Source organism: Tachysurus vachellii, chromosome 13 (assembly GCF_030014155.1).
Source record: "Tachysurus vachellii isolate PV-2020 chromosome 13, HZAU_Pvac_v1, whole genome shotgun sequence".
NCBI lineage: Eukaryota > Metazoa > Chordata > Actinopteri > Siluriformes > Bagridae > Tachysurus > Tachysurus vachellii.
Window position 1 is genome coordinate 4,127,105 of NC_083472.1, and position 26,577 is coordinate 4,153,681.

The window sequence follows — 26,577 nt, forward strand, 5'->3', positions numbered from 1 at the left end:
AGTTGTACAGAAATGATTGGTCAGATTTCTGTCACACGGTATTCCGTTTACATTACAACACGATTCCGACAATTTGCGCTGATCTAATAGTCATCAAAATGTCATTCTTATGATCCATATGGAACGTGGACCACAACCAGCAACACTGTTTGTGAAACTAGCGATCGTTACCGCGGCACACGAGCACATTGTACGCGTTCATCGCAGAGATGTTTTCTGGAGCTTGGCTGTGGCTCATCAGCTAGAAAAGGCCAGATGCAGAGCTTTTATTGTTTTTGCAGCCATTACGCTCACGTCTGTGCTGAAAGATCTGGCTGTGAAAGAGGAGCCAGTGAGCGTGCAGTGGATTCTGATCTGAGCGATTTTATTTTTATTGTATTGAATGCAGCTTAAATCTCGATTGAGTGTTATATGAATTATTGTACTCACAGATCTGAGCAATTTTAGATTGTAATGTAAACGTGGACTAAATAATCATTTTTCCAGAAATGACTGAAAAGACTCTAATACGTCTACAGTCTTTATCCTTCTCCAATAACACCTCTGCTGTTGAAGCTTTCCTTCTGCATTCGGTTCATGTTTTTACCAAAGAGGCAGGAAGTCTTTGGCTAACATTTTTTAGCGATGAGCTGTAATTCCTTGATGCATGTTAAAATGTTCAATCTGGTGTCTTTCTTTTTCGAGGTGCGCGTTATGCTAGCATTAGAGTTGTGTAGCATTGTGTGTGCTGTACTGTTTCCAGCTCCTTTTGTGTTCCTGATTATGAAAAGATTATGTCCTGAATCTGCTGACGCTAATCAATAAAGAATTAAAAAAAAAGTTCCCATAAAACAGCTGAAGCACATCCTTGTGTGTGTAGTGAACCAATATAAACCAATCAGGGCATTCTGTGTTTACATGAATGCATCCAATAAAAATAGAAATGTTAACTGGAAGTAGAGTTTTTCAGTCTCTGGCAAGTGAATAAAGGCTGAATGAACAGTTGGGTGAAGCCACTTATCTGCCTGCCAACGGTGAATGGAAAATGGATAAACAACAGTTAGCCTCATCCACCCACACGCTTTTGTTTCAATAAATAAGTAAAACCTCTAGCAGATTTCAAACATCACTCATAACCTAGTTCTATGCTTTTAAAAGTACTCTCCAAGCTCAGAGGTAGCTCAGGTCACATACCACACTACAGTGTCGTATCCTACATGCTGCCGGAGCTTGGTGCTTTAAATCGAGGATTTCTTACGTCCTAATGCATGCAATCACACAAACAACACACAAAGAAAGCTAAACGGGGAGAAAGAAAGAAATGAAGTCCGAGCAGGAGACAGGAGAAGTCCGGAAATGAAGGGGAAAAAAAACCCCAAAGACTTTTCACTCAACGCAGGGATGCGACGCACAGGACACACGGGTCACAGTGCACTCAATACCCATAATCACCTGCAAGAGCCTCTGTGGTAACCTCCTGCCTCTCCCTTATGACCTGCAAAGCAGACATATGGGCTGTGACCATGTATACTCTCATTTACACGTTGAACCAGAATGTGAGCACTGCCAAGCTTCGGTCATCTCACAATTAGAAAGAGTTTGTAAAGTGAGTTTGTCAACATGCTCTAAAGAACTGTTCAATGCACCAAAGGAAGGTGAGGTCTGTTGTGTGCATGTTACCTGTGTTGCTGTGCTGCTGCTGGTTGTTATTGTTGTTAAACACTCTGAGAGGTGGCACTACCACGGTCCTAATAGCCGGTTTTATTTGGGCCTCTGTGTGTGTGTTGCTCTGCCGCATATGGACTTCCTGCTTTTGATTGGTGTTCAGAAAGTGTCGCTCGGGAAACGGGCTGCTGTGCGAGTCAGATGCCGGCGAGCCGTCCACCGTGTCACAGCCACTCTCGTGACCATCATCCTCAGACATACTAAAAAAAAAGAAAAATAAAAGAAAAATACAAAAAAAACACACAAAAGTTTACAGTTATTAGGGCAACTTAAGTCAACAGCACCCTCTAGTGGTGGAAACGTCTGCATCTGATCAAGAACTTTTGGAACAAATAAAGCAAATTGAGCACAGATGGACCAAATGTGCAGTTTGTTAAGAGTGTAACTGATCAATAATTCTAATAATAAATTTACTCCTTGAGTTAATTACAGTTTCTAAAATGAGCTCTCTGTGCTATAAGATGATTGCACATGGAAACTTGTTCTTTCTCAGATCTGAAATGATCTCAAAATCTCAGATACATTACTTTTGTAGGCACTACAAAAAAACTACCATGAGAATTTCTGAATTTGCAAACATATGTTGGAATTTTGTGCTTATGGAGAAAGTTAAGGAACCTGTGTGTGTGTGTGTGTGTGTGTGTGTGTGTGTGTAGGTCACCTATTAGGTCTCTTGCAGGGTGAGGGACTGGACTGAGCTGAAGCTGAGGAACTTGTGCTCAGGCTGCTGTCAGGACTGCTGAGTGAACACACACGCTCCATATTCAGAGACCCTTTACATGCCTCACATTCTGGACTTCCCTTACATCTGAAACACACACACACGTATCCACATTTAAACATTTTAGTTTTCTGACATTACAGATCTCTTCATAATAAGAAAAAAACAGAAGATTCAAAAGTCGATCACTTATATGAACAAAATGCAGGAGCAAATTGTTGTTTTTAGCGCCCTCTGATGTCTGTGATGTGGATTGCAATCACAAAAATTTCCCACTTTTTTATCATCAGTTAAACTTAAATGTTAATGTCACCGAATGAAAACTCTTTATTTATCACACTCACGTGTTAGAGGAACACCTCTGCTCTGTGTCCCTCTCGTCCTCATCTGAATCGCTGCTAATGCTAATGACGCTAACTGTCGGGCTTGGTGATTTGTCAATAACGACAGACTCTCGTTGCTGATTGGTTGCTGATAGCTGCTCTTCAGAGCTCTGCTCGTTCGTCTTACAGTAGCTCTCTTCCTCGGTCTCTTCTATGTGGTTTGGCTGCTTCTTGGGCTGCGACTCCACCTCCCTGTCCCTAAGCCCTGCCTCTGGGTTTCGCAGGGTGTCCTGTCTTTGCATCTTTGGTGAAAGGCACACTGAAGTATGCGTTTCTGTGTAGTACGACATATTCCCACTCCTGCAAAACATGCCATCCTTCAGTCAGGTTAAACTGTTCCACTTATGACACTTTGATAATCATGCACGATAACCATAATGCCGTACCTGTTCTGAGTGGGCTTGGTGCTCTTGTTGGCTGTAGTCTGAGGCCACACCACATGTGCAATGCCTATGTTCATGTGCTGGTGCGCAGATACAGCCATCTGACTGGGCACAAGTTGTTGCGGCATCATGGACCCATAATGGCTGGTGTATGACCGCACTTTCCTACAAACAAAGCAGACAATATTGGAGATGAATATTCAAAAAGAACTACAGAGGTTCTGTGCTAAGATGCATAAGTTAGCATCAGTCCAGACATTGTTGGGAACCCGTAGCCAGAAGCAGCCATGATAAAAATGCCAACTGCTAAAGAAAGCAATAACCTTTTGTGTTACAAAAGACCACACCCAACTCCTGAAAAAGTCTAGGACGTCAGTGCATGTGCTATTCTGCACCATTAATGGACAAAGTTTATTAGGTGCTGCTTGCCAGTCTAACATATGTAACGTTACTCACATTTTCATCCTCTGAGTAACATTAACATGTAGGCAATCCATGCAATTAATAAATCACTGGGATATGCAATCAGACAGATAATTAAAATATGAAAAGGGAGACTGTAGTCATGTTTAAGGTTGAAGATAACTTAACAAATTATAAGTCAGCATATATCTAATGTCAACTTGGACCTAGTAGGTTCTGTAGATGTAAAACTGTTCTGTAGACTGTCCAAAATAACATACTGAGCCTAATAGCTGAGTTAGATAATTAATGCATCCTGAGGGAGTCTGGGGGATCAGTCAAAAGGAATCGGCTGCTGGCTGCAAAAGGTTCGAGTTCGGTCACAGTCCCAGAGAACCACAGTTCAACAGAGTGCCCAAATATGATAAAGATAATGTAAACCTTCAGAATGATCAAATAGATTTATTTTTAGATGGCATCAAAAAGAACACTTAAAAGGAGCCAGGACCACGCTAAGGAAAATATATGTAGAACATGGTTTTGCAAAAGTGGACGATTGTGGCGAGTACTGTGTCTGAGCACAGTGCATCTTACCCCCAGTCCGCTCTCCTCTGGGAGCAGGAGACAGTGTCGGAGTGCAGCGTGGTGGGTGGAGGAGGCACCTGCTGCCATGCTGGTACCAGGATCTGCTGAGTCCTGTTGGACCACGGCTGCTGCAAAAAACGACGAAGACAGACATCAGAAACGCCGTCAGAAAAGAATTTTCAGAGAACGCTGATCTGAACATGCTGAACAAACACAACAGGTGCTCGTTCTTGTCCTGAACCTGTGCGGACACTGAAAGCGCCTTAGTATCAAGCAGGAGACGGATGAGATTGTGTTTCACGCTCAATTCAGTGGAACTGCTGAGTTTAGGTACCCAGACTCTTACCTGCGCTATGACTCCCGGTCTGAGAGGTAAAGGCTGGATAGCCGGAGCTTGAGTCACCAGTGGCAGCGTGTTATCCATCCGCACCGAATACCCTGACGGCTGGTTTGGGTTGGACCCGATTCCTGCAAAATGACCTTTTTTTTTTTTTTTTTTTTTTTTTTTTTTTTAAAAAAGATACAGCGATGTGTAATATAGACACATTATACTTAATCTCAACTTAACATTTTTTTTTAATAAACAATGGAAATGAGCTTATCTAGATCCAGATGTGAATTTATATTCAAATTCTACCTTGAATGGCTGGTGGACAAAGGATGAGGGTTTGTTGAAAAGAGTCGGTGCAGCCAAACTGTGCACTTCCTGTCTGCAGAGGAATACCAGGGTGTACCACAGGTGGTGCAGGTGGAGCCAACGCCTAGAGTCATAAAAACAAAGGTCATATTCCAAAAAAAGAAAAGAATCGTTCATTCAATAAATAAAAGGATGAAACAGACTAATTTACTCATAATCGCATACGTATTCAAGAAAATGCTGAATTATGGGATATTTACATAAATAAATAAATAATAACAAAAAAAAAACCAAAAATTTGTGTGGAAATTTGAGAGCAAATTTTAGGTTGACAAAGATTTCTATAAAAACATTTTTGTAAAACAAACAAACAAAAAAATTTCTTAGCCAAAGTGGTTTAAAAATATCTCTGGATTAATTGCACTTGTTCGTGCTGGAATTTATTTCGAAGGGGAAAATCTGTGCTTGTGTAAACATGGAAATACGAGGATTTCACAAAATCTTCAACAAAGTACAAAGAAATCAGAAATCATCTCTCTTTTTTACTATATTGTGGGGAAGTTGAAGAAAGTTCCCAAGAACTGTTTTGCTTTAATAAAAAAATCACCTTAATAGAGACAGTTGTAGGATTTGTGTTTTATAGAGATGTATTTTCTATATTAAGAAAATACAACCACCTTAGTCTTTAATCAGGTTAACAACTTTCTGTATTCATTTCAAGTACCTGTGAGTGCATGGAGGGGATTTTGTTGAAGACTGCGATGTTGGGGCCGCTGGGGAGCGTGACAGGTTTCATGAGAGGGGGCGGGGCTTTGTTACGGTTCACAGCATCGAAAGCGTTGGTCCTCGAGTGGCAAACCTCCATGACGTGGAAACACGACTGCACGCTGTAGGGAACAGTGGACAAAGGCTCATTTCATACTGAATGTAAAGCTTCGTTTCATTCGTGCTCTTGTGATCGTTGTCTGAACAGATAAAACTCTAATGAAGTTTCATTTCCCACATCTACCAGACTCTTAGGAAGAGATCAGATATGAAGATTCTAGAGAGGACTGTCTTTAACAGAACTGATAGATATCATGCTCTAGTGAGAATGGCCATAAGGAAATGCACAAGCGAATCAACATTTTTTGATAAAAAGTCAAATATTTTGCTCTGCGTGTTTTGTGTGCCGTGTGAACGTACTGGCTGCTGTGTGGAAAGTCAAGTAAGTGTTGCATAGTGACAAAAGGGTGGTTGAGAGCATCTGAAGGAGCGATGCGCTGGTCGGCGTCGATCATCAACATCATCTTGAGCAGATCTACAAACTCACGCCGGTCTGCTTTCTCTGCAAGCTGATCGCAGCCCTCCATATTCATCACTAGGTTTACCTGAGAGCCGAGGGATACAAACACACACACACGCGCACACAAATCATAATGTAATTTCATTCGACAAAGTAGCGTTAAATAATAAAAATGTATATTTATGTAATGGATTTTAAAATCTGCAATAATCTGAGTGTCAGCTCATTCTGGGGGGCAAAATACCCTCTGTATGTTTTACATGAATAAATCAATAAGGGATGTAACTTCTCATGCGATCAATGGCTGATCTAATCTATTAACATCTTACATGGCTGATGTCATCTAGACAGCTGAAGATGTACTTCCTGGCCTCCTTCGATTTCATTCCAGTCTCTGTTTCGTGCTCCTCTGTTGTCTGTAAAAGCCGATAAATGATGAGAGACGGAGAAGCAGTATAGCTAAGATAAAATACACTCTAGTGACCTCTGGGCTGCAACAGAGCCAAGACATTAATGCAAAGCCTGATTAAGTGAAACCAATGACCAGGAAAGCAAGCAGAAGGATCCAAACGTCTGAGATCACTAGTGAAAATGGTTCATTATAAACTCTATCAACAGCAACGATTTGATTGACAATTTTAGACTTGGTGTTTGGTCCGTCCGGGTTTTGCCCTTTAAATACAGTATACACTCGACCTGACGCACTCAAGTTGTGTAAAATTTCATGATTCATCAAGTTAGATCGAGTCCACAAGGGTCGTCTGAAAACGTGCTTCGACGTTAGGGTTAAGACTCAAGGACCAGAGTTTTAAAATTCTACCACTTGCTGGTTATTTCTAATTTTGAACATAAAAGAAAATCTCAGATCGTGTAACAGAATGCGGTTATAACTTCAATACCGAGAGAAGACTAGATTCTGATTATCTGATCATCTTCAACCGCTTCACATATGACGCTTGAGAGCAAGTATGTAACCTGATGAATCTACATTCCTTGATCACCACCATCGCCTGCTGAACGAATATTTTCCACACGTTGAAAAGGTCATGTATAATGTTACGTTCGTGGGTTACCATCTAACGTTATCGGTGGAATAAATGAGGTGCCCTTTTGGAGAAACACAAACCGCAGATTATTTAACCAGTGAAGGACAAATCATGAATGTATTACCTAACACGTTGTGTAAGTGAAACCTCAAATGTGATTACCGTCTCTTATTATGTAGCGAAATATAGCAGCTCAATAGAATGATGAGCTAACGACGTTAATTAATGCAGACTATGGAAAATAAGTGAGTAGCTGGATCTCTGGGAGAGATGAGTATATATAGAGTTACGGTTTTTATCCACTTGTGATATTGTCTCTGGTGATAAGAATCAAAGATATGTGCGTGTATGTTTTGTCTTTAAGGTTCTAAAGAAATGCCAGAGATCGTCCCTTTAATTTTTATCAAATCACTGGTTGTCTAGCGGTTTATATGTTCATACAGTTTCCATTCATTTTAATGTTGCCAATGTGAGAGGTTTTCTCTGTTAGGGTCCAAATAAAAGAAACCATTTGAAACTAACTTTTAAGGAAGGAATTTCTCAGATGATAGACTGATGAGTATTGTTGCGACTGTAGCATCAGTGGATATTACTGTTAAATAGTCTGGACAACTCCGTGCTACTTTATATTTTTTTTTTTTTTTTTTTTTAGTTAAACATTACTTTTCCTGACTCTCCTGCCTCATTCTTCTCTTCTGATGCAACCTGCAAATATTCTCATATTGAGAAACCCAAGACCCCTTAGCCAGTGACCCTGACGTAAACTTGCCTTCAGCCGCCAGGCTGCGTACGGCGAGTCAGTCTCCTTGCAGAAGAAACGGGAGGTTTTCGTCCCCACGTTTAACAGGTGCTCGCCAGGCAGCCCTTGAGTTTGAGAAATGTAGCGAATCTGGAAAGAAAAACAGATAGACACTGGCTGAGACTTCGGTTTATAGAGACCGTGATGATGGAATCATATTAAATGAAGCAGTAATTGATTGCTCAATAAAACATTCGATTCCAAATGATGTTTATCGCCTTTGTTGCATCACATGATCTACTTTCGTAGGTTTTAGCTGCTGGACACAACACCACTGGTACAGTGAGATAGACACGCAAAGAAATCCAGACTTCCAATGGTCATTAAGTGCATTGTGTTAACTGAGCTCCTATTTCATATTTAAAATATACCCTAGAGGTATTAGTCTATTTATTATGTTAAGTTAAAAATCAACTTTGCCTCTATGATGCCGTTTCCCCCGTGTCTGTGAACCAAACTGGCCAAATTACTTGCAACAGGAAGTGACCTCAGGTTAGCTGTTAGCTGGCAAAGCTACAGTTTTATTAAATCAAAGCACCAACATGTAAAATGAACCAGTATAGATGAGTTACAGATCTCGTTCTCCACACCCCGGGGTTGTTGATTGTTAAGCGCATGTTTTGACACAACCAAAAATTTCATCATCCAAATTATTACATAAGCTTCACTTATGTGCAGCCCGACTGTGTGGCTCACCGCAGGAGAATCAATGGAGGGGAAATGAATAAAAAAAAATAAAGAAGAAGAAAAGAAACATCAGCTTAACATCTCAAACCAGCATTTCGGATTAAGGAAAACTATTCTAATGCTATAGTCCATATGCAAGCCATCTTATTACTGATGCCACTCATCCAAAAACCAGATTCAGTAGCAAGCTGAAAGCCGCAGAAAATGCTGAAAGAATCGACTCGTGTAACAAATCGCTTATGATACGACGTAACGGTCAAGTAACGGCTGTAGTTGCCATAACAACAGCTAGTGAAAAAGTATTTCGTGATTTTTACACTGGAATTATTTGAAATAAAGCGGCTGCTGTTTGGCGAAGGTCATGTTGGTGGCTGTGGAAAGTGGCGTGATCAGAAAAGAAAGTGTTATTTCTATCAATTATGCAACATAAATGAATTTTAATAGGTTAAAACCATCTATACACACAATCACAATCTTCACTAAAAAAGGAATTTCAGGATTTTCTCCTTATATGATGTTATGATTAATTAACTATTCTTTAAGATATTTTTTGTTATATTGAATAGTTCATTCATTTTTAAGCATTTATTTGATCTGTTACACAGACACAAGAAAGTGGACCTTAACAATCATAAAGAAAGATGGACATTGATTAGAGAAGGTCATGAAAACACCAAATACCCTGCAACTCTTGAGGGGAGAAGACAAAAAACTCCAAACGACTGAGCTCAGTCCCAGAAAAGGGGGGAAAAAAATGACTAAAATTATGCACCACAACATGATTTCTTTTTTTAAGTGTATACTTATTTCCTCCCCAATGTGAATGAGATGTGGTTCCTCTTGGCCTGGTTATAACCATTCCATAGACACCACTTAAAGCACCATGTTTGGAAGTGGTACCAAAATAAAAAGCCACAAAAAATAAAAAATAAAAAATATCCACATCCGATACACAACCCTAGCCTCAAAAACCATCTATTTATCAAAAACTGCATGTACTGTTTTTCTGTGCATTGTTTTTCCTGATTTCAAATTCCATTTGGTTTTCAGCAAGGCTCCGTGTTTAAATTCACCTTTAAGACCTTTGTTGACCTACCAAGTCAAGATGTTCACTTCTTTTAACATGACCAAGCCAGATGACAAAACATGTCATGGAGATCCCCCATCCTCCGGTGTGTTAAAGCAGGGAAAACACAGAAATGTGCAGGACATGAGGCTCTCTCTTTCAAAAGCACTTCATCAAGCCATTTAACAGAACTGAAAGTCTCACAGTGATGTTTTATGATGTGTATTCAAAAAAAAAATGTTTGATCAAAAACTTCAGTGCTTGTTTGTGCATGCCAAAACCGACTGCTCTTTCAAACCAAGAACTGATACGTGGACCATGAAAACAAAAGAAACGTGTTCCTGTCCTTCAGTCCACACCCTGGCATCTTTGATCGTTACGGGCATGTTTTAACGCAGCCAATGATTTCACCAGCCAAACAAACAAACAAAACAAAACAAAAAAAAACCCACAACACCAAAAAGATTTACAAAAGCACCATTTATGTGTAGTCCTGGTACATAATACAGCTGAAAGGGGCAAAAAAAAAAACAAGAAAAAAAAACATCGGCTTGACTTCTAAAACCAGTGTGTCATCTCTAATAGCAGTAGCTCTGTTTGTCTTGTGGTCAAACCATGTTTGAGGTGAGTAGCGCACAAACCACCACTTCTCAGAAACTCTGTGTCATGGAGGGCCTGTTACAAGCAATACACACACCACTGTGTGCCTGTGTGTATGTGTGAAAGAGTGAGTGAGAGAGAGAGAGAGAGAGAGAGAGAGAGAAAGAAAGAGAGAGAGAGTGAGAGAGAGAAAATGTATGAATATAATAAACAGTGTGTGTGTGTGTGTGTGTGTGTGTGTGAGAAAGAGAGAGACAGAGAGACTGACTGACCAGATTGCCCTTCCACAAAACCCCCACCCGGAGTCTTTTTCTGTCCTGTCTCGTTTTACGGGCTCTGGAGCTCAATGTGGTGTTGAACAAGCGCCGTTACTGTTTGTGGCATCATGAGGGAGTTATAGAGACGCGATCGAGTTGCCACAACCCAAATACAGAAAAAGCACTCAAGTGAGAACCTGCTGATAGTGCAGGCTGGAAAAAGTGTGTGTGTGTGTGTGTGTGTGTGCGCACACGCTCATGATGCTGGGGGGAGAGACGACTGCGGCTTTGGGTTATAAATACATTCTGCTGTGTGGAGCGGAATTGGACCCGGCGCTGGCACCGTCTGACGTTTACAGTCAGCACAGAGCACGAGTTTCTCCGCACATCACACACACGAGAGGATCTGACCGACACACCAGAAATCCTTAACAGGTTTACATTTTTGTCAAAAAGTCTGTGGCACTACGGTGACTTGCTCTCGTTTAAATCAGACGCATCATGTTCCTGTGCTTCCTCTTTAGCCTCAAGTAGAATAAAAGGGCTGCAACAATAAGGCATCGTATTGCTTGGTTAGATACAAGGTTCCAGATCAGATACATCAACAGGCTGCATTACAATAAAAGCTACTCAATGTAAATTTCCCACAAACTAGAACAAGTAAAATTTTTATATAATTGATAGGAATATATTCAGGCAATGGCTTTTTGGCTAAAACAAACCTCTAGCTTCAACTATGGCTGCACATCAATGCTGCTAATTATGCAAAAATATTAAATATACCAAACTGTACTGCTATTTTTCAATTTCTTTTTAAACAATTCCCATATTGCCTTAAAGCAACACTACAGAAGTATAGAAACAGAACAAAATAAATAAGTTTAATGATATGAGGAAGCAACCTCGAGAGGAACCAGACTCAGAAGTGAACCTCATCCTCATTTGGGTGACACTGGACAGGTAATGAAGTCAATGTAAATAATGTCATTTCTACAAGTTTGTAAAAATCAGAATCACTCAACATTGCTGAGCAACAAACTACTGTATATATAACCGAATAAAGTTAACAATGTTGATGCGTCTGCATGGACGATGGATGTTGACAACTTCCTCAACTCTGGTGTAAAGTTCTTATCCAGCTTCTTATCCAGCAACTCTTTCATGGTAGAAATCACAGTGTTCATTACTCATTTTCCAGATTAATGCTGAAGTTCAATATTTAAAAGTTTTCCTTGTTTCAAGCTTGAGATCGATTCGGTCGGCTCCTTGGTTTTGCTTCTCTCGAGTGTTCAGTTCAAGAAAGAAGCTAAATTACATGCTAACAGCGCACCTTAATACCAACTAAGGAAGTCAAACTTGTAAGAGTAATTAATTTGACGTGTGCTGCATTAGCGAAATGGACGTAACTTACATTTTTTTTTTTCACACTAATTTTGTTCTCCTAAACACAAAAAAGTACAGGTCAGGGAAAGTTCAGAAGCAGGAAAAATCACGCTAAGAGTATCAGGTTGAGGCAAACAGCATTTATTGCACAGCTTGGCCTCTGCAATCCTAGCTTTGTGCCTACATTTTGTTATAGCAACACAATCTCTAACAAAGAAGTGAGTAAACGTGTGCAGTGTGAGTTAGTTACTGGGTGCGGCTTCATTATTGTTACTCCGAGTATGACGCTGTTCCAGCGAGTCCTGATTGTAGTGTTCACATCATTACCAATTGTAGAAGCTTTACTCATTCATAAAACGTAAATTTTTATTTAAAACTGATATAAATGCACATTCGGCTATGCTTTAAAACAACTTTTCTGGGTAGGACCGATGGGGGAAGGAAAAAAAAGCCTCAGGCTTCCGTTGAGTCTATAAAAAAAAACTTAAGGTTACGTTTTTCAACATTTCACAGCTATATCTCAAGTTCTCGGTGTTCCTGCGATTGCACCTATGACAGACAATAACGCATTACCTACAACACGCTGCTCTTGGCTTCTGGATGAGGAAGTGCTGATTAGTTTTCTGTAACCGTAATATTTCTCACAGCGCTTTTACCACCGAGACAAATCACAGGTTTATATAAATGCACACGGCCTAATGCATTATCGTCTCCATAGCAACAACTCATTCACGGAGACACGTACAGTGGAAGATTGCATGATAAGACGTTCAAAAGCGTGTTATTTAATCGGTAGAGTAAAGCTTTGTATGGAAGGAGTCTCCAGTGTCAGCACTTTAACAGTCAATAACAGTTTTCTGCCATGGATAAGTCTTACATCTTAGTGGTGAGGACGGGAGTTTTTTTGTTGTTGTTATATTACATTTAAGGGAGGAAAAAACACCGGCGGATGAGGGAACAACTGCTGATGGCAGCTACACTGTAATGTATTAGATTAACTCATTTTGGCCATAGATGTTCCTTAACATTGATTGTATCTATAATTTTTGTGCTGCTCTATAAACAATAATGGAATCGTGTTCTGCTACATAACTGTTGCTGACAGTTTCTAGGTTTAATTTATTAATGAATGAATCATCATGAATTTTACTCATTTATATGGTGTAAAAATGTCCAAGAGATAAGCAAGTTCCTGTTTTGTTTTTTACCTACATTACAGCTGCGATAAACAGCCATTACCTCACCACACACACACACCCTGTAATTTTACCAAGAAAACAGAAAGCCTAACCAAGAATGACAGACTCCTTCTAAACACATTAAATAAAATTCTCCAAACCAAAAATTTCACCACATCAACAATTCCCAGAGATAACAATACAGACATTGCTTTAAAAGTTTTGTTTTAACACACGTTTTTGTGCGTTCTCATAGTTAACATCGTTTGCTCTGCCGCCGTGTTAGAGTTGATGTTTAGTGACTGATTCCTGTAGCAGTAACCCGGTAGTCTCTACTGTTAATAGTCAGGAAATTGGCATGAAGTGACTCTAAAGGGCTCTTCTTACACGTAAAACTGAGGGTATATGAAGTTAAGCATATGTTCAGTGTTGCTGTGGGATAACCTAAGGTTGAAAAGCTTACACTATGGCTCACTGCTTGATGATAAAATTCAATACTGCCATCAAAGCAACACCGAAGACGTACTGCAGTTATTAACCAGCCAACTAGAACCGGGAAGGTTTCTTACGTCACTGACACAAAGGATGCACTAATTTTGTTTACCAAAGCTTTGCATCTTTTTTTTAAAAGAGAAGAGAATACACATAGGTGTTTTGTACACCAGATCTGCAGAAATGAACAGGTACATCTAATTGATCTAATGCAAGCAGCCCATGAAAACAAAGAAAGTGCAGGAACAGAGGCGGGGTGGAGAAACCCTTGGCTCTAGGCACCAAGGCAGGAGGCAGCAAGTGAACCATTAGCTTACTGAGTTACCTGGTCATATTCCAGAGCTCCGGGGTAAAGCGGCCAGCCGAGAAACAGCTCAGCGATGACGCAGCCCAGTGACCACATGTCTATGGCCTCACAAAAGGGCAGACCCAGGATGATCTCCGGAGCCCTAGGAAGAGAGAACACATGCACACACACACACAGTTAGTAGAGGTGTTACTGTGACAACAGGCTGTTGACTGGACAGCTAAGGGCTGCGTGATTTTGTAATAAATGTAATGCACAAGGCCAATAATCGAGGTCAGAGTGAACATAAAGGACATACACGCGCACACACACGATAAAAGCAGATATACGGCACTTAATAAAAACTGAACAGACTCGCTAAGCTGGAGATCCATGTATAATGCAAAAACATTCAAAACCATCAGTCACAGAGTCATATTTAAAACCACAGTCTCTAAAGTGTGTGTGCTCCTGAACATAATGTCTTTCTGCACGTATGCACACACAAACATCACATTCATACCCGAGATAGAACTTTTGACGTCACAGCAACACATCTGCTACCTTGACAACAGGGGCTGGTGGGACGGGGTGGGTTTTGGCGGGAATGCTGGCTGCCTAGCAACAGACACGATGATGCAGTTGGTGAAGGCTGTCGTGGGGGGTGATTAGTGCGTGGCAGACTGACACCGGGTGTCAGCGTGGTGTATGTGAAGGCATAATGCACTCTGGTGCCTTAAAGAGCTGCTAAAAGTCCTCAGGTACAAAGAGACATGATTTCAAAAAGCAAGAACTGGAACATTTAGTACGGCCTAATAAACCAGAGAGAAAACGACCGGCATAAATGCTTGTAAGAGTCTGGTCCGAATGAGGAAGTGTGATGACAGCAGGACTTATGGAACATAAATATGGAACGGACACAGCTGAAACACACAAATGGTGTAGATCTACAAGGCAGCTATTGGGGATTAACCCTTTCTTAATCTGCACTCAGATTAGGAGAGACAAATCAATAGCAGCCATACACATGCTGAAGGCAAACACTAAACTCGAAAAGGTTATTCTCGGTCAAACAACGACTCTGCTTAACCCACCAATCCAAAAAAACAGTTGTGATTAAAAAAAATAATCAGCAATATTGCTTTTGTGTGTATGTGTGTGTATATATGTGTATATATATATATATATATATATATATACACGTATATATATACATATATATATATATATATATATATATATATATATATATATATATATATATATATGTGTGTGTATATATATATATATATATATATATATATATATATATATATATATATATATATATATATACACGTATATATATACATATATATACACACATATACACACACACACACACACACACACGATCAGGAAAAATCTCATCAATTGTTTCCAATCAGAGATCCAATCAGCTATTGTATTATTTCCCAGCCCTAGTTTGCATAATGCTACACTGGAAGCCCTAATGTTCCCTCACACAAGGACATCACCACTGATCCAGTACAAAGTTAATGAAGCAAACCTTGTCACCAAGCACGTCTCAGAAATTATAGGCCCGGGAAAAGAGACAGTGAAGAGGAGAAGTAGCCAGAGTTCCTAGATTTACCTTTACTTCAGTTCTTCTAAAATTGGGTTTGTTTATGTTGCGACAAAAAATACAACTCATTAGAAATTATCAGTGTACCCAGGGTGTGCTTGCAGGCTGGTTCAAGCCTTACAACGTCCCTGTGAACAAAGCACAGAGCTCCATTAAGACATGGTTTGGAGGTTAAGGTTGGAGTAGAAGAACTCAAGTGTCATGCACAGATCCCTGACTTGGATTCAACCCCACTGAACACCTTCAGGAAGAGCTAGAACACCAACTAAACCCCAAACCTCCTCACTATCCTTAAGTGTCTGATCTCACTAATACTCTTGTAGCTGAATAAAATAAAACTAAAATAAAACCTTCCCAGAAGAGTAAAGCTTAATGTGACATTCAGTTGTCCATGTTTTTAGCTATTTTTGGCTAAAACAGCTCAGGCACTTAAAACTGTGTGTGATGGTAATCTGTGTCATGGTTAGTCGGTGTATCACTGCAAATTCTTTTCAAAAATACTAATTAGAAACCATTTCTGTCTATTATCCTGTACACGTTCTATAAAACTACTTCTCGTCCCTTCTGCATCCGGCTAGGACTTTCCATAAAAAATTTCCATCTAGACTCTTTATAAATCACACTACAGCTAGCGGTGTTTAACCTGCGGCTGTTGTATACACTTTATAATCTTTACTGCTACCAAACTCTACAGCTACACAGAAAACACGCAGGGGAAAAAAAACTTGAATAGAACTAAACAAAACCGACTTACCATTTCTTTCTTAAAAAAAAAAAAACAAACAACAAAAATGTAAAAACAAAAACAAACAAACAACAGCATTACTGACCAGAACTAAAGCAACTGACTTAGCAAATCCCTTTTTTGAGGGATGGGGGTATTTTTTTTTCATTACCATTTGGAAATGGATCCAAAATGAATCTTTTATTTACAAGTTGGTTAAAAAAAAAACAAGTAAGCCAAGTTGGAAGAGTCAGAAGGACTTCACTCCCTATGGCAGTGTGTTGTTGTGACATACTGTTAACTGTGCTACCATGCAGGATTGGCTTTATTCCAAAGCGTCGGGGTGTGTAGAGGAATTTGACTTGGCCAACAAGGTGCAATAATGGAGTGGAGAAGGAGGGAGGGAGGAAAAAGTTTAAAAAAAAAAAAAAAAAAATCACATGCAAAAATTTTACACAGAAAAGGGAAGTGATCCATCGGTGTAACCTTTCGCCCACAGGGAGGAAATGTAAATTGGAATGGAGGGAAAACACTGGGGGATTTTTCTCACCGAAATTACAAGTATAAAACCCTCTAACTATTAAGGAGTCACGTATGTCCTGATTATGACGCCATAAATGTCGGTTATGCGGCAACACAATATGGTTTACGATGAGTAAAATCTTGTACATCGGTTTCTCCAATTCTCATATGATTTAAGAGACCATTTGGCTTTTGATAATATGACAGTGGTGGTTTTGGTGGTCTCGTTGTGTAGCCCTGATAAAGCTTGATACCATCAACACATGGTGGCCACATATGGACATATCTTTCACAGCTAGAATCTGGGGAGTGATACGTGATATTTTGATTAAAATATCAGGGTTAATATTTTACACTAAAGCTTCCAAAATATATAATAAATATTAATTGAGACACACTCTCTAATAAGCCCTTGCTTCAATGTATGACCAGAGTGATGCAGCAGCACTTTACTGCTTAGCTCTACCGCTATTGCTTCAGTCTAAATATATTTAATGTGTTTCAGGGTGGAACGTTCCTTTAAAAGAGCAATGAGTTCATTGTTTGGATACAACAGTATAAATAAGTGAATGACGACAGTATAATAACGTGAGCACGATGTATGACAACAGTACAATATTAGAGTTCAGGAACAGATCCAGGGCAACAGGTTTTTCTATCTAAACTACGCTGCTTGTGTCCTTGGTCAGGGGCTCTGGTATCCTTGAACATGCGGTAATCTCCCAGAAGAGCTCATGATACTGAGGCATGCTGTAACACTTCATTTTGCACAAAGCCCTGAGGGCTGCAGTTGTGTCAATGTTCAGGAGAGTAGACGACAAGCCGTGTGTCAAATTCCAGGGGTTTACCGCTTCTCCAGAGAGAGAACAGACCTAGAAAACAGTGCTGTGCTCTGGCAGTGTCCCCTACACAGACAGACAGAGGGAGGAATTTGCTGCAATAATCCACACGTGCCTGCTAGAGTGCATATCTGTGTGTGGGGTGTATATCTTGGTGTGGAGGGCGCGCACACACACTCAAACACTCACACACACAGAGAGAGAGAGAGAGCGAGAGGAGAAAAAAGCCACATGATGACCAAGCTGATTTAAACGTAGGAAAATATACACACACAAAGATACTCTGCAGTTCCTCGTACGTCCCTATCTCAAACAGCCGTCTATCAGAGTCGCAGCCTCACTGAAACAACAGCTCAGAGTTCTGTCATGGAGAGAGGAGTCTGAGAGGTTTTTTCTTTCTCTTGCAGAGCCATGTTGTTAAATGAAACCTGGCCAGAGCAAAGGTCAGCTGCTCGGACACGTTAAATTACACTGGCGGCTTGGGTTTCCTGCACCGTAAGGATGAGAAGCCCGTTTCCATATGGCGGGATGGACAGCGACAAGTTTGACAGCTTTAGCATGTAAAACAAGCTGTAGAAACCTGCTGTGAATTCTACACCTGAGTCATTGCAACAATTCAATGTTGCTGTCGCATTTACAATAATAAGCATTTGTTTTTGATTAAAAGCAGTGTCTAGGAGAGTTGGGACAGGAGGGCATTTTAGCAGAAAAGAGCAAAACCCCATAGATAAGATGCTGAACAAAACTCAAAGCAAAGCTTGCAGTTATAGAATTCTAATAAAACCACAATTTCCTTTGCAAGTCACAACATATTCATTACAAAACCTCTAGCAAATGACACACAGCGAGCAAACTTTTTCCAGAGCAGAGCACGAGGATTTCTGCAGCACTGTCCGTGTTCATGATCGAGCTAAGCCTTCGCAAATCGCACAATGACAAGATGCTTTTTCAATACACTAAATCTACAGAGGATGCAAATGCTTCCAGTAAAGCATGCGAGCTCGGCACAAACCGATCGGTTGAAACAAAACTGAGGAGGAAATAAAAAATTGAGCCAAACCATCAACATTTCACCACTGCATCATTCACACATTTGGAGATGGAGAAATCTCGCAACGGAACATCTGCAATACTTCACAACATCGCAAACAGACTCCTCTTCGAATAAGAGTGAGTAAAATCAACCAGAACAAAAAACAGCGGTAATTTAATTTACATGAAGACATTTAAATTTACAGGTGCACCTCTGCTGCTTTATTTCTATCTAGATGTCAGCCATGTCAGTGCTCCCCTGAATAACTTACTGATGCTTGCCAAACTCGTCTGATTTCTAAATCCAAGTTCGACGCTTCTCATGTACTGATAGCTGGAACAAAAATCGGCGATTCTACTTAACCCCAGCGCCTCTTTTGAGAGCTCGGACACCGTGTAGTGATGGGAACGTGATTGCATGACAACAAGACATAAACATGTAGGGGCCAGTGACATTTATACAAATCAACAAATTCCATGCTGGATCCAATTTCATGAATATAATGATTTGAATAACGTCTAAAGTTTAAATCCGACAGCCATCGGCAAATTGCTGAATGTGCCGAGAAAGAAAGTGATTCGTTTTCAAAAAGTCTACTGTTACTGCAGTGTATTTATTTGTTTAAATTATGTAAATTTTGAAAGTCTAGGCAATGAGATAAAAAGTCAGCTATAAGAATTTGAAGAAGCTGCGTCACATGAAATCATAAGATAAACAAAAAATGAGTGAGTCAAAAAAAAAAAAACCGATTGAGTCACTGAGCAAGTGAATCAGTGAGCAAGTGAATCAGTGTGCTTATCCATCTGTCAATCTATTAAAAAAAATAAATAAATAAATAAATAAATAAAAATCCTCCTACTAAGACCTTATGCAAGTAAATATTAACTACAAAACAGCATTTGTTTGACTAAAGCACTGTACAAACTGCTGGATTAGCAATTACCATTTAAAACAAGAATATTCTCTAAGATATGGAATAGACTTTTGCTTGATTTGATTTGTTTGAAGCTCATGGGTCATGTTTGAAGTCTGCCGTTCGACTGTAACGGACTCGGTCCAGACTCTCGGCCACAGATCCGGGAATCTGTGAAGATGAGGGGAAAAAACCTTCCACAAAAACATTTCGGAAAGAAATCTTCACTAGGGGTGATTTAAGGACACCCTCCTTTCGGGAGTAGACCAGGAGTGCAAAAACGTGACAAATTCACAGATGTTCAACATAAGTAAGGAATAAAATGGTTCGGCTTTGTTCTTCACGCTTAAAACCATTCTTATTCCTAACACTGTTCTCTCTCTCCAGGTGATGTGCGTTTTCTTTCTTTGTAAAGATACCATTTTATTTTTTTTTTACTCAATGTGAAACAGCTGAGTGATCAGAAGTGTAGTCAAGCACTTAAGAATGCTTCTGAGCACTAAGATACCGAAGACCGACTCCCAAAAGAGTAACTCTTATCAGGAGAAGGGCCCATAATAAAAGCCCGTAACATATCCAGGCTAACGGCTTCGGGCAGCGCTGCTGAGATAAACACAAGCACGCAAGCTTGCTCCAAAACAAAGGAGATAGTAAACTCATCTGTTCAGCATGCGTGGGGTGTCGAAAAAACCTTCAGCCGGCTGCGATTTTAAGTCTGTTCTGCAGTTTTGACAAACTTTAATATTCTGTTGATCACAAAATGGCGAAGCACCTTGTAATTTAACACTCCCATTAAGCCTGTATAAAGCTCGAGCGAGCATTTCATACCACGATAGTCACAAGACTTAAAGGAGGAAAAAAAAAGTTCAGATTGCTGTCTAACAGCAGGTAGTGTTGAGTAGACAGTACTTTGCAGATCTCAGACAACTTTCCTTGCTGGAAAGGAAACCTGTTTAAGGTAGTCTAATTTCATTGTGGAGGACACAATGAAATATGGCTGAAAACTGTATCACGATATCAGTGTTTCATATCGGTCGATATTGATAATTATTGATATTTTTTAATGACCCATTTAAAATAATGTTTTGTAAACAAATAAAACTGAGGTAGACTGAGATACATCTGTAATATAAAAACAAACCTGATACAGTACAGTAACATCGTTTGAAATATAAAACCTGCAGAAATATAAAAAAGTAACTCCAAGTTATTCTTACTCTAATCATACTTGAAGTTGAACTATTCACTTTTTTATTGCACTCATTTTCTGCTTATCAGTCGCCGGTTACTGAAGAGGAATCCAGCAGACCAGCACGAGACAACGATATGGCGCAACCAAACTTGATACTGTTGCAGGATTGGCTGTTAGCGTGTCACTCCCTACGTTGCTAGGTTACCAGAGAGTGAGTGCCTTCGTTAACGCAACCAAACTTTCTTCACAACCTCTTTTCTTCCGACGAAGTATAAAAAATATCGAACGTTTTATCAAACACGTTTTTTATTGATATCGATCACGTGTCTATCGTGATACATATCGTTATCGCTTTATCGCCCAGCCCTAACGGATAGTGTTTTACAATAAAAAGAGCTTTAGTTTCCGTTTTATCTCTGCGTTATACATGCGTTTTTGCGCAGAGGTGTGAACTGTTTGCTCAGTAAGCGCACTCAAACCCCTCCTGGTTTGGTCCTCCTCGTCACAGTCATGATACTTTACACGCTGAAATAACCAACTGTCCCGACTAATCTTTAAAAACTCCCTTGTTTATACTGTTTTAAACTGAAGTTGATTATTGTGTATCGTGGGAAAGCAATCTCCATAGTTACTATTAGATCGAGGAGTATAACTTGAGATAATCAATTTAGAACAAAATATGTTTAACTAGCTCTACTCAGATGAGTCAGGAACTTAGAGAGAGAGAGAGAGAGATGAAGAATAGGATCTTACATTTAATAATTGTGCACATGTAGCACTGAAGTACACTGGCGTAAGTAAGCTACAAAATTCTCGTTTACTACGCTTAATTTTTTGAGCGAAGTGTTCTGAGAGGTGTTTCAGATGAAGCACACGTCCATTAGTCGTTTGAATATCATCATCATCATCATCGTCGCAGCGTACAAACTTTAATACAATGTATGTAAATTCAATACAAAACCATCCTTAATTCAAAAGCTTGGTACACGCTGTATCTCTGTCCACGTTGAGGATGTACCATTAAGACCCAGCAGAAAATCTAACACGGTAAACAGTGCTCCAAATAGACCTTCAGTAGCACAGAAGACGAACCTAAACATCCTGCGTGAGGGAAATCCTGTAACACTATCTTAGCCCTAATTCCGACGCTACGCTAAGCCGTCATGGAAAGATTAAGTGGACCGAGCTTCAGTTTCAAACAGTTATAAGGAGAATACGAGAAGCTGTGCACCAGGATGCCCCAACAACAAAACACTGAACTTCAGAAAAATATGGTAACATCCGATGCTTTCGTTTCGTTCGAGCGAAGAATCGCTACTTTATTCTAGCTACATTTCAGCAAAGAATCGGACTTTAAAACCACGTGTCCGATTCAAGCACATAGGATTTGATTCTCATAACAGCAGCCCAGATTCTTATAATAGCATTTAGAGTAAAATGTGATGTATGAACACACACACACTTCTACACAGTCAGATAACGATACATTCACGCTTGCAGTTTATCTCCAAAGCCACAGCAAGTTGATGAGTAATGCATTAAAGCACCGCTGAGTGCTGAGAACTTTCCAGCAAGGCATTAAAGGGATATCAAGCACTCTATTTGTGCTTCCAACATTTGAGGAAGAATTACATCCTGGGTTCCTCAAACTTTAGACCATATAGTGTATAAGGGCTGTGGAATTGCCTGAAGCTAAAACAACACCACTGTCTCCGTAGAAAAACAATGGCTTTGTCGACGCAAATCGGTTTTCCTGTGGATCGTCTGTGAGTAATCTAACGACCTGAAATGCTTTCTCTCTCTCGCCATAATGCCGGGGGACTGCACATTCATACCATGTGCTTTTTACCAGCCATGAATTCCATAATGAGGTCTGGAAGCATTATCATCCTGAAAGAAACCCACACAAGGAAAGGAATCTGAGCGGACGCTCGTCAGCCCGAAGATGTCCGAAATTCCGCAGAGAGACCTCGAGTGTGACACAAAATACAGTGTCGCTCGCATAGGAGTGAAAGTCTTCAAGTGAATATAGGTACACCCAGATATCCATGTATTAGATTTTCATACTGTGAAGATCTTTACATCATTTGCAGGATGCTTGAATGTATTTAAAAGATGTTTTACTGTTAAAGTATTCCTGCCAGAGCAGAGTAACTATTCCGTGCCATGTTTTGATCAATTTGATCAAAATAAGGCCGCGTTCCTCTGGTGCAGTGATGTGTCTCAGGGCTTGTGAGCAACTCTATGCACTTGTCTGCAAAATGTGAAGCGACGAATAGATGTTCGCAGGAGTCACGTGGACGTGTCGGCATTTGTTAGGTGACAGTAATCGCTGTTATACAGCTGATAGTAATCATATTAAAAGGTATTACGTAACGGATTATTTACCCGATGATTAATACGTGCAGAGTCATATGGCTTAAATGAGGGCAGCAACACCAACAGGAATTAAAAATCTAAAGAAATAGCTTTTTTTTTTTTTTAAAGAAAGAATTGCATTTCGTGCCATATGTACGGCCCTCGTCTACTGTCGTGAATAATCCTGGGGATTCGCATGACAAGTCACAAGGCGTTCTAAAACAGAGTTGGCCAAAGAGTTTGAATCTGTCATCTGTGAGATTTGTCAGGGTTTAGGAAACTTTGCACAGTTTTCTAGTCACTATGCCAACATGTGCCAGCTTTACCCCTGTAGCGTTATTTTAAAACACTCTTTGCAAAACTTTATAGCAGCAAGCAAAGACTTTGAACTTCCATATCAGAATAAACAGCTGCTGTGTGGAGAGGCGGTAAATGACTTATGAGGGACAAGGAAAAACAAAACAAAAAAGAGCTGTTGCTGCACAACGCTATCAGCGGCATGATATAAGAGACAAAACATTAAGTGCTGGTGATTTTGGCTTAACATCTTGTTGCAAAAAACATGCTGAATCACGCGAAGGACTTTAATACAGTTTAGTCCACATGTTTACATCCTTGTCTTCGCCCTATACTCTGATTTTTCTACAACAAAATAAAATCCATGCGAATTATACCAATATATTACTGCAAACATCAAAACAATATCAGGCAGAAAGACACAGAATTTTACACCAAAGAACCTTCGCATGCAACAGACAGATGTTTTTTCCCCTCAGACATTATGGTGAAATCGCTACAACACAATAAAGCAGCTCTTCCAATTTTCTAATAAACCAAAAGACAACATTCCAACCAGTTTGTTTTCTGTTGGCTTTCAAGACTGAAGTTTGCAAAATTCACACTTCAACACCTACTTCCTTTCCCCTCTGCTTTTTGCAGTGGAGACTTTGTTAATGACGTCTGCTTTGGCTGAAATTGTCATTTTCTGGATGATCTAAATACCTGCTTTGATTAAACCATAAGAGTTTGATCCTCTGCGACAAGTGGCGCACATTCAAAACAAACCAAAATTAGCAGAAAATGAATGTTAGAGGAGTTGACCAGGCAAATACTACACCTGAGGAGATCTACACAGGAGACATAATGAATTTAGAGAGGGTTCTAAACACAAATAATTGTTGAATTTGTTTAGTGGTCCAAATCGTACACCACCCCACAATTATGTTAGCTAGCTGGTACGGTTTAAATTGGTCCATGGGGTGTGCAAACTTTTGCACTTATCTGTATAAATCGTATGCTTCAGTACATTGTTATAATAAGGCTTTAAAATGCTAGAGATCCAATCAGTGTGGTTCGGATTTAGACGCAACAGTAAGTAAATAGGATTGTATTAACTACGCAGTACATGATGAGTGTCGTGTTGTGTTATATAGGTACATGTTTATCCGACAGCCAAATATTCCCCGTGCCTCTGAACACACACGCTGCAGGTTATGGGACACTTATCCACAGCAGTACACTCGATCCGTTGGTCACTCGCTGCTCCAGTAAATGTAAGTGGCAGGTTACACAACCTCAAAGTCTCATGAATATCAGCTTTCTTACGGTTTCAGTCCTGTTTATGCAGACTGGTCTAAGCAGAAAGCTTCCCAACCTGGAGCTGTTAGCGATGGTGGAGCCGAAGATAAAAGTTGACTCGTTTTGAAATTTCACATGTATACACAGCAATCGTGGAGACTCTGAGGTGAACAAAGACGTGGTTACAATCCGGTGACAAAAGGGGGTTAAAGGTGTATGATGATTATGAAAGCTACAGTCTGCGGTTCTATCACTCTAAAGCTTCGGACTGAGAGCAAAGGTGCGAAAACTCCTGAGAAACGCAGCAGCTCCGACTAATTTAACATAATTCAATTATGAACATTCTTGAGTATCGGAAACTGTATACTCCTTCTTCCCTTGCTTTTTTTTTTATTCAACACTAGCAACTGTTAATCATTTGAGATTGCATGGGGGTGGGGGGGTAAAATGTACTCTAATGTACATGAACGAAAAAAAAAAAAAAAAAAAAAAAAAAGCTAAAAACTGTCTATGCTATTATCAGCCATGGTGTGATATTTTGCTTGATCGATTGATAAGTGTAATGTTCCTTGCATGTGCTCGTCTCCAAAGCTCGAGCGTCTGTTTTGTGACCGTCCTAAACCCCAAAGCAGAAGTACAGCTAAATGTACTCTTGTGAGCCATTTCATCATTAATGTAACAATACCACAATTAGCACACCCTGCCACTGCTAACATGTACACAGCATGCACAAAGACGACTACATTTTCAGCGTGCCTGCTTATGTAATCGTTAGCTGTATTTATGCGTGTATGGGTTTGTTTCATTCAAGTACGAATAAACCCAGGTGCTGTCGAGTTCTCCAGTCTTATAGGTCAGGAGGTGATTCGGGTTCTTGAACATCTAATTTTATATATGCTATAATTTCAATACAAACCTCCTACACGGGGACTTCTAGTGCACATACCACGTAACGATTATACAAGCTGTTGATAATTTCTTTGCTGTGTGTTTATGTAGCGTTTATGGAAGGAGTCACCGATAAGCTTTGTTCAAGATAAGGAACGATGTAAAATCTTTTTTTTTCTCAACTTAGAAAGAAGGGGGGAAAAGAGAGAGCTGGTGATGTTTGATATGGTTTTAAACTGTTAATTGTTGCAACCTGCTGTGGTGTAAGTGAAATAAAACACTCCATGATGTGCTGTTATTAAGAAGTAAGAGAAATAAAACACTCCAGGATGTGCTGTTAAGAAACGCTGAGACACCATCACACCACCGGTCGTCCGTTAGTTTTCTATAACATGACGTCCTCGTCTCTCACGTTTTCTTTAGAAGATTGATACCTTTATAATGACGCTCATTGACCTTTAGTGCGCAGACACTGCCTGTCTGACTACAGGCAGTGACTCCGTGTGGCTCTTACGAAGAAGCTCATCGGAGTGATGTTTGTCGGTACGTCAGAGCCGTGAGCACAGACACTACGTGGTTTACACTTGACATTTCTGATCTGATCTCTAGCTTACATGTAAAATCTAAAATAAAAATAAGATAAATTACATAATTAGGCACACGAAGGAGGAAGTGCTACGCTAAAAATGACCGGTTTTATTATTATATTAGGAAGAGATATAACGTCTGAAACAAGTGATACTAAAGGAGTCACCTTAGTTTACACGGAAACTTACACATGTTCACCTGAGAAACATGCTGAATAATGTAGGCTGCTTATTTTGGTAAAAGCACACTTAAACACAAGGGCTAGAGAGATCAGTAAAAGAGGACGATAAAGCCAGATAACGGATGGCATCCTGGGTTCAAATTTTCTTTCTTCTTTATGGCCAGGAACACGTTTAAAAGCTGTTTAACAATGCTTATAAAAAATCCCTTGTTTGACAAACACCGATCTAAAACAACTGACGAC

General features: G+C 39.9%; 1 protein-coding gene across 2 annotated transcripts in view; it reads right to left on the reverse strand.

Moving 5' to 3' along the window:
- hipk3a (homeodomain interacting protein kinase 3a) overlaps positions 1 to 26,577 on the reverse strand; it is a 42,917-nt gene that overhangs the window by 6,403 nt on the left and 9,937 nt on the right. The window contains exons 3-14 of one of the 2 annotated variants that reach the window (XM_060884443.1): positions 13,934 to 14,057; positions 7,916 to 8,035; positions 6,430 to 6,516; positions 6,001 to 6,185; positions 5,540 to 5,702; positions 4,816 to 4,939; positions 4,525 to 4,658; positions 4,188 to 4,303; positions 3,195 to 3,356; positions 2,770 to 3,108; positions 2,366 to 2,512; positions 1,660 to 1,904 (exon numbers count right to left, since the gene is read on the reverse strand). In XM_060884443.1, coding sequence (XP_060740426.1) covers positions 1,660 to 1,904; positions 2,366 to 2,512; positions 2,770 to 3,108; positions 3,195 to 3,356; positions 4,188 to 4,303; positions 4,525 to 4,658; positions 4,816 to 4,939; positions 5,540 to 5,702; positions 6,001 to 6,185; positions 6,430 to 6,516; positions 7,916 to 8,035; positions 13,934 to 14,057 — 1,946 coding nt within the window. Of the gene's footprint in view, positions 1 to 1,659; positions 1,905 to 2,365; positions 2,513 to 2,769; positions 3,109 to 3,194; positions 3,357 to 4,187; positions 4,307 to 4,524; positions 4,659 to 4,815; positions 4,940 to 5,539; positions 5,703 to 6,000; positions 6,186 to 6,429; positions 6,517 to 7,915; positions 8,036 to 13,933; positions 14,058 to 26,577 lie in introns of both variants that reach the window. The other variant, XM_060884442.1, reaches the window with a different exon arrangement.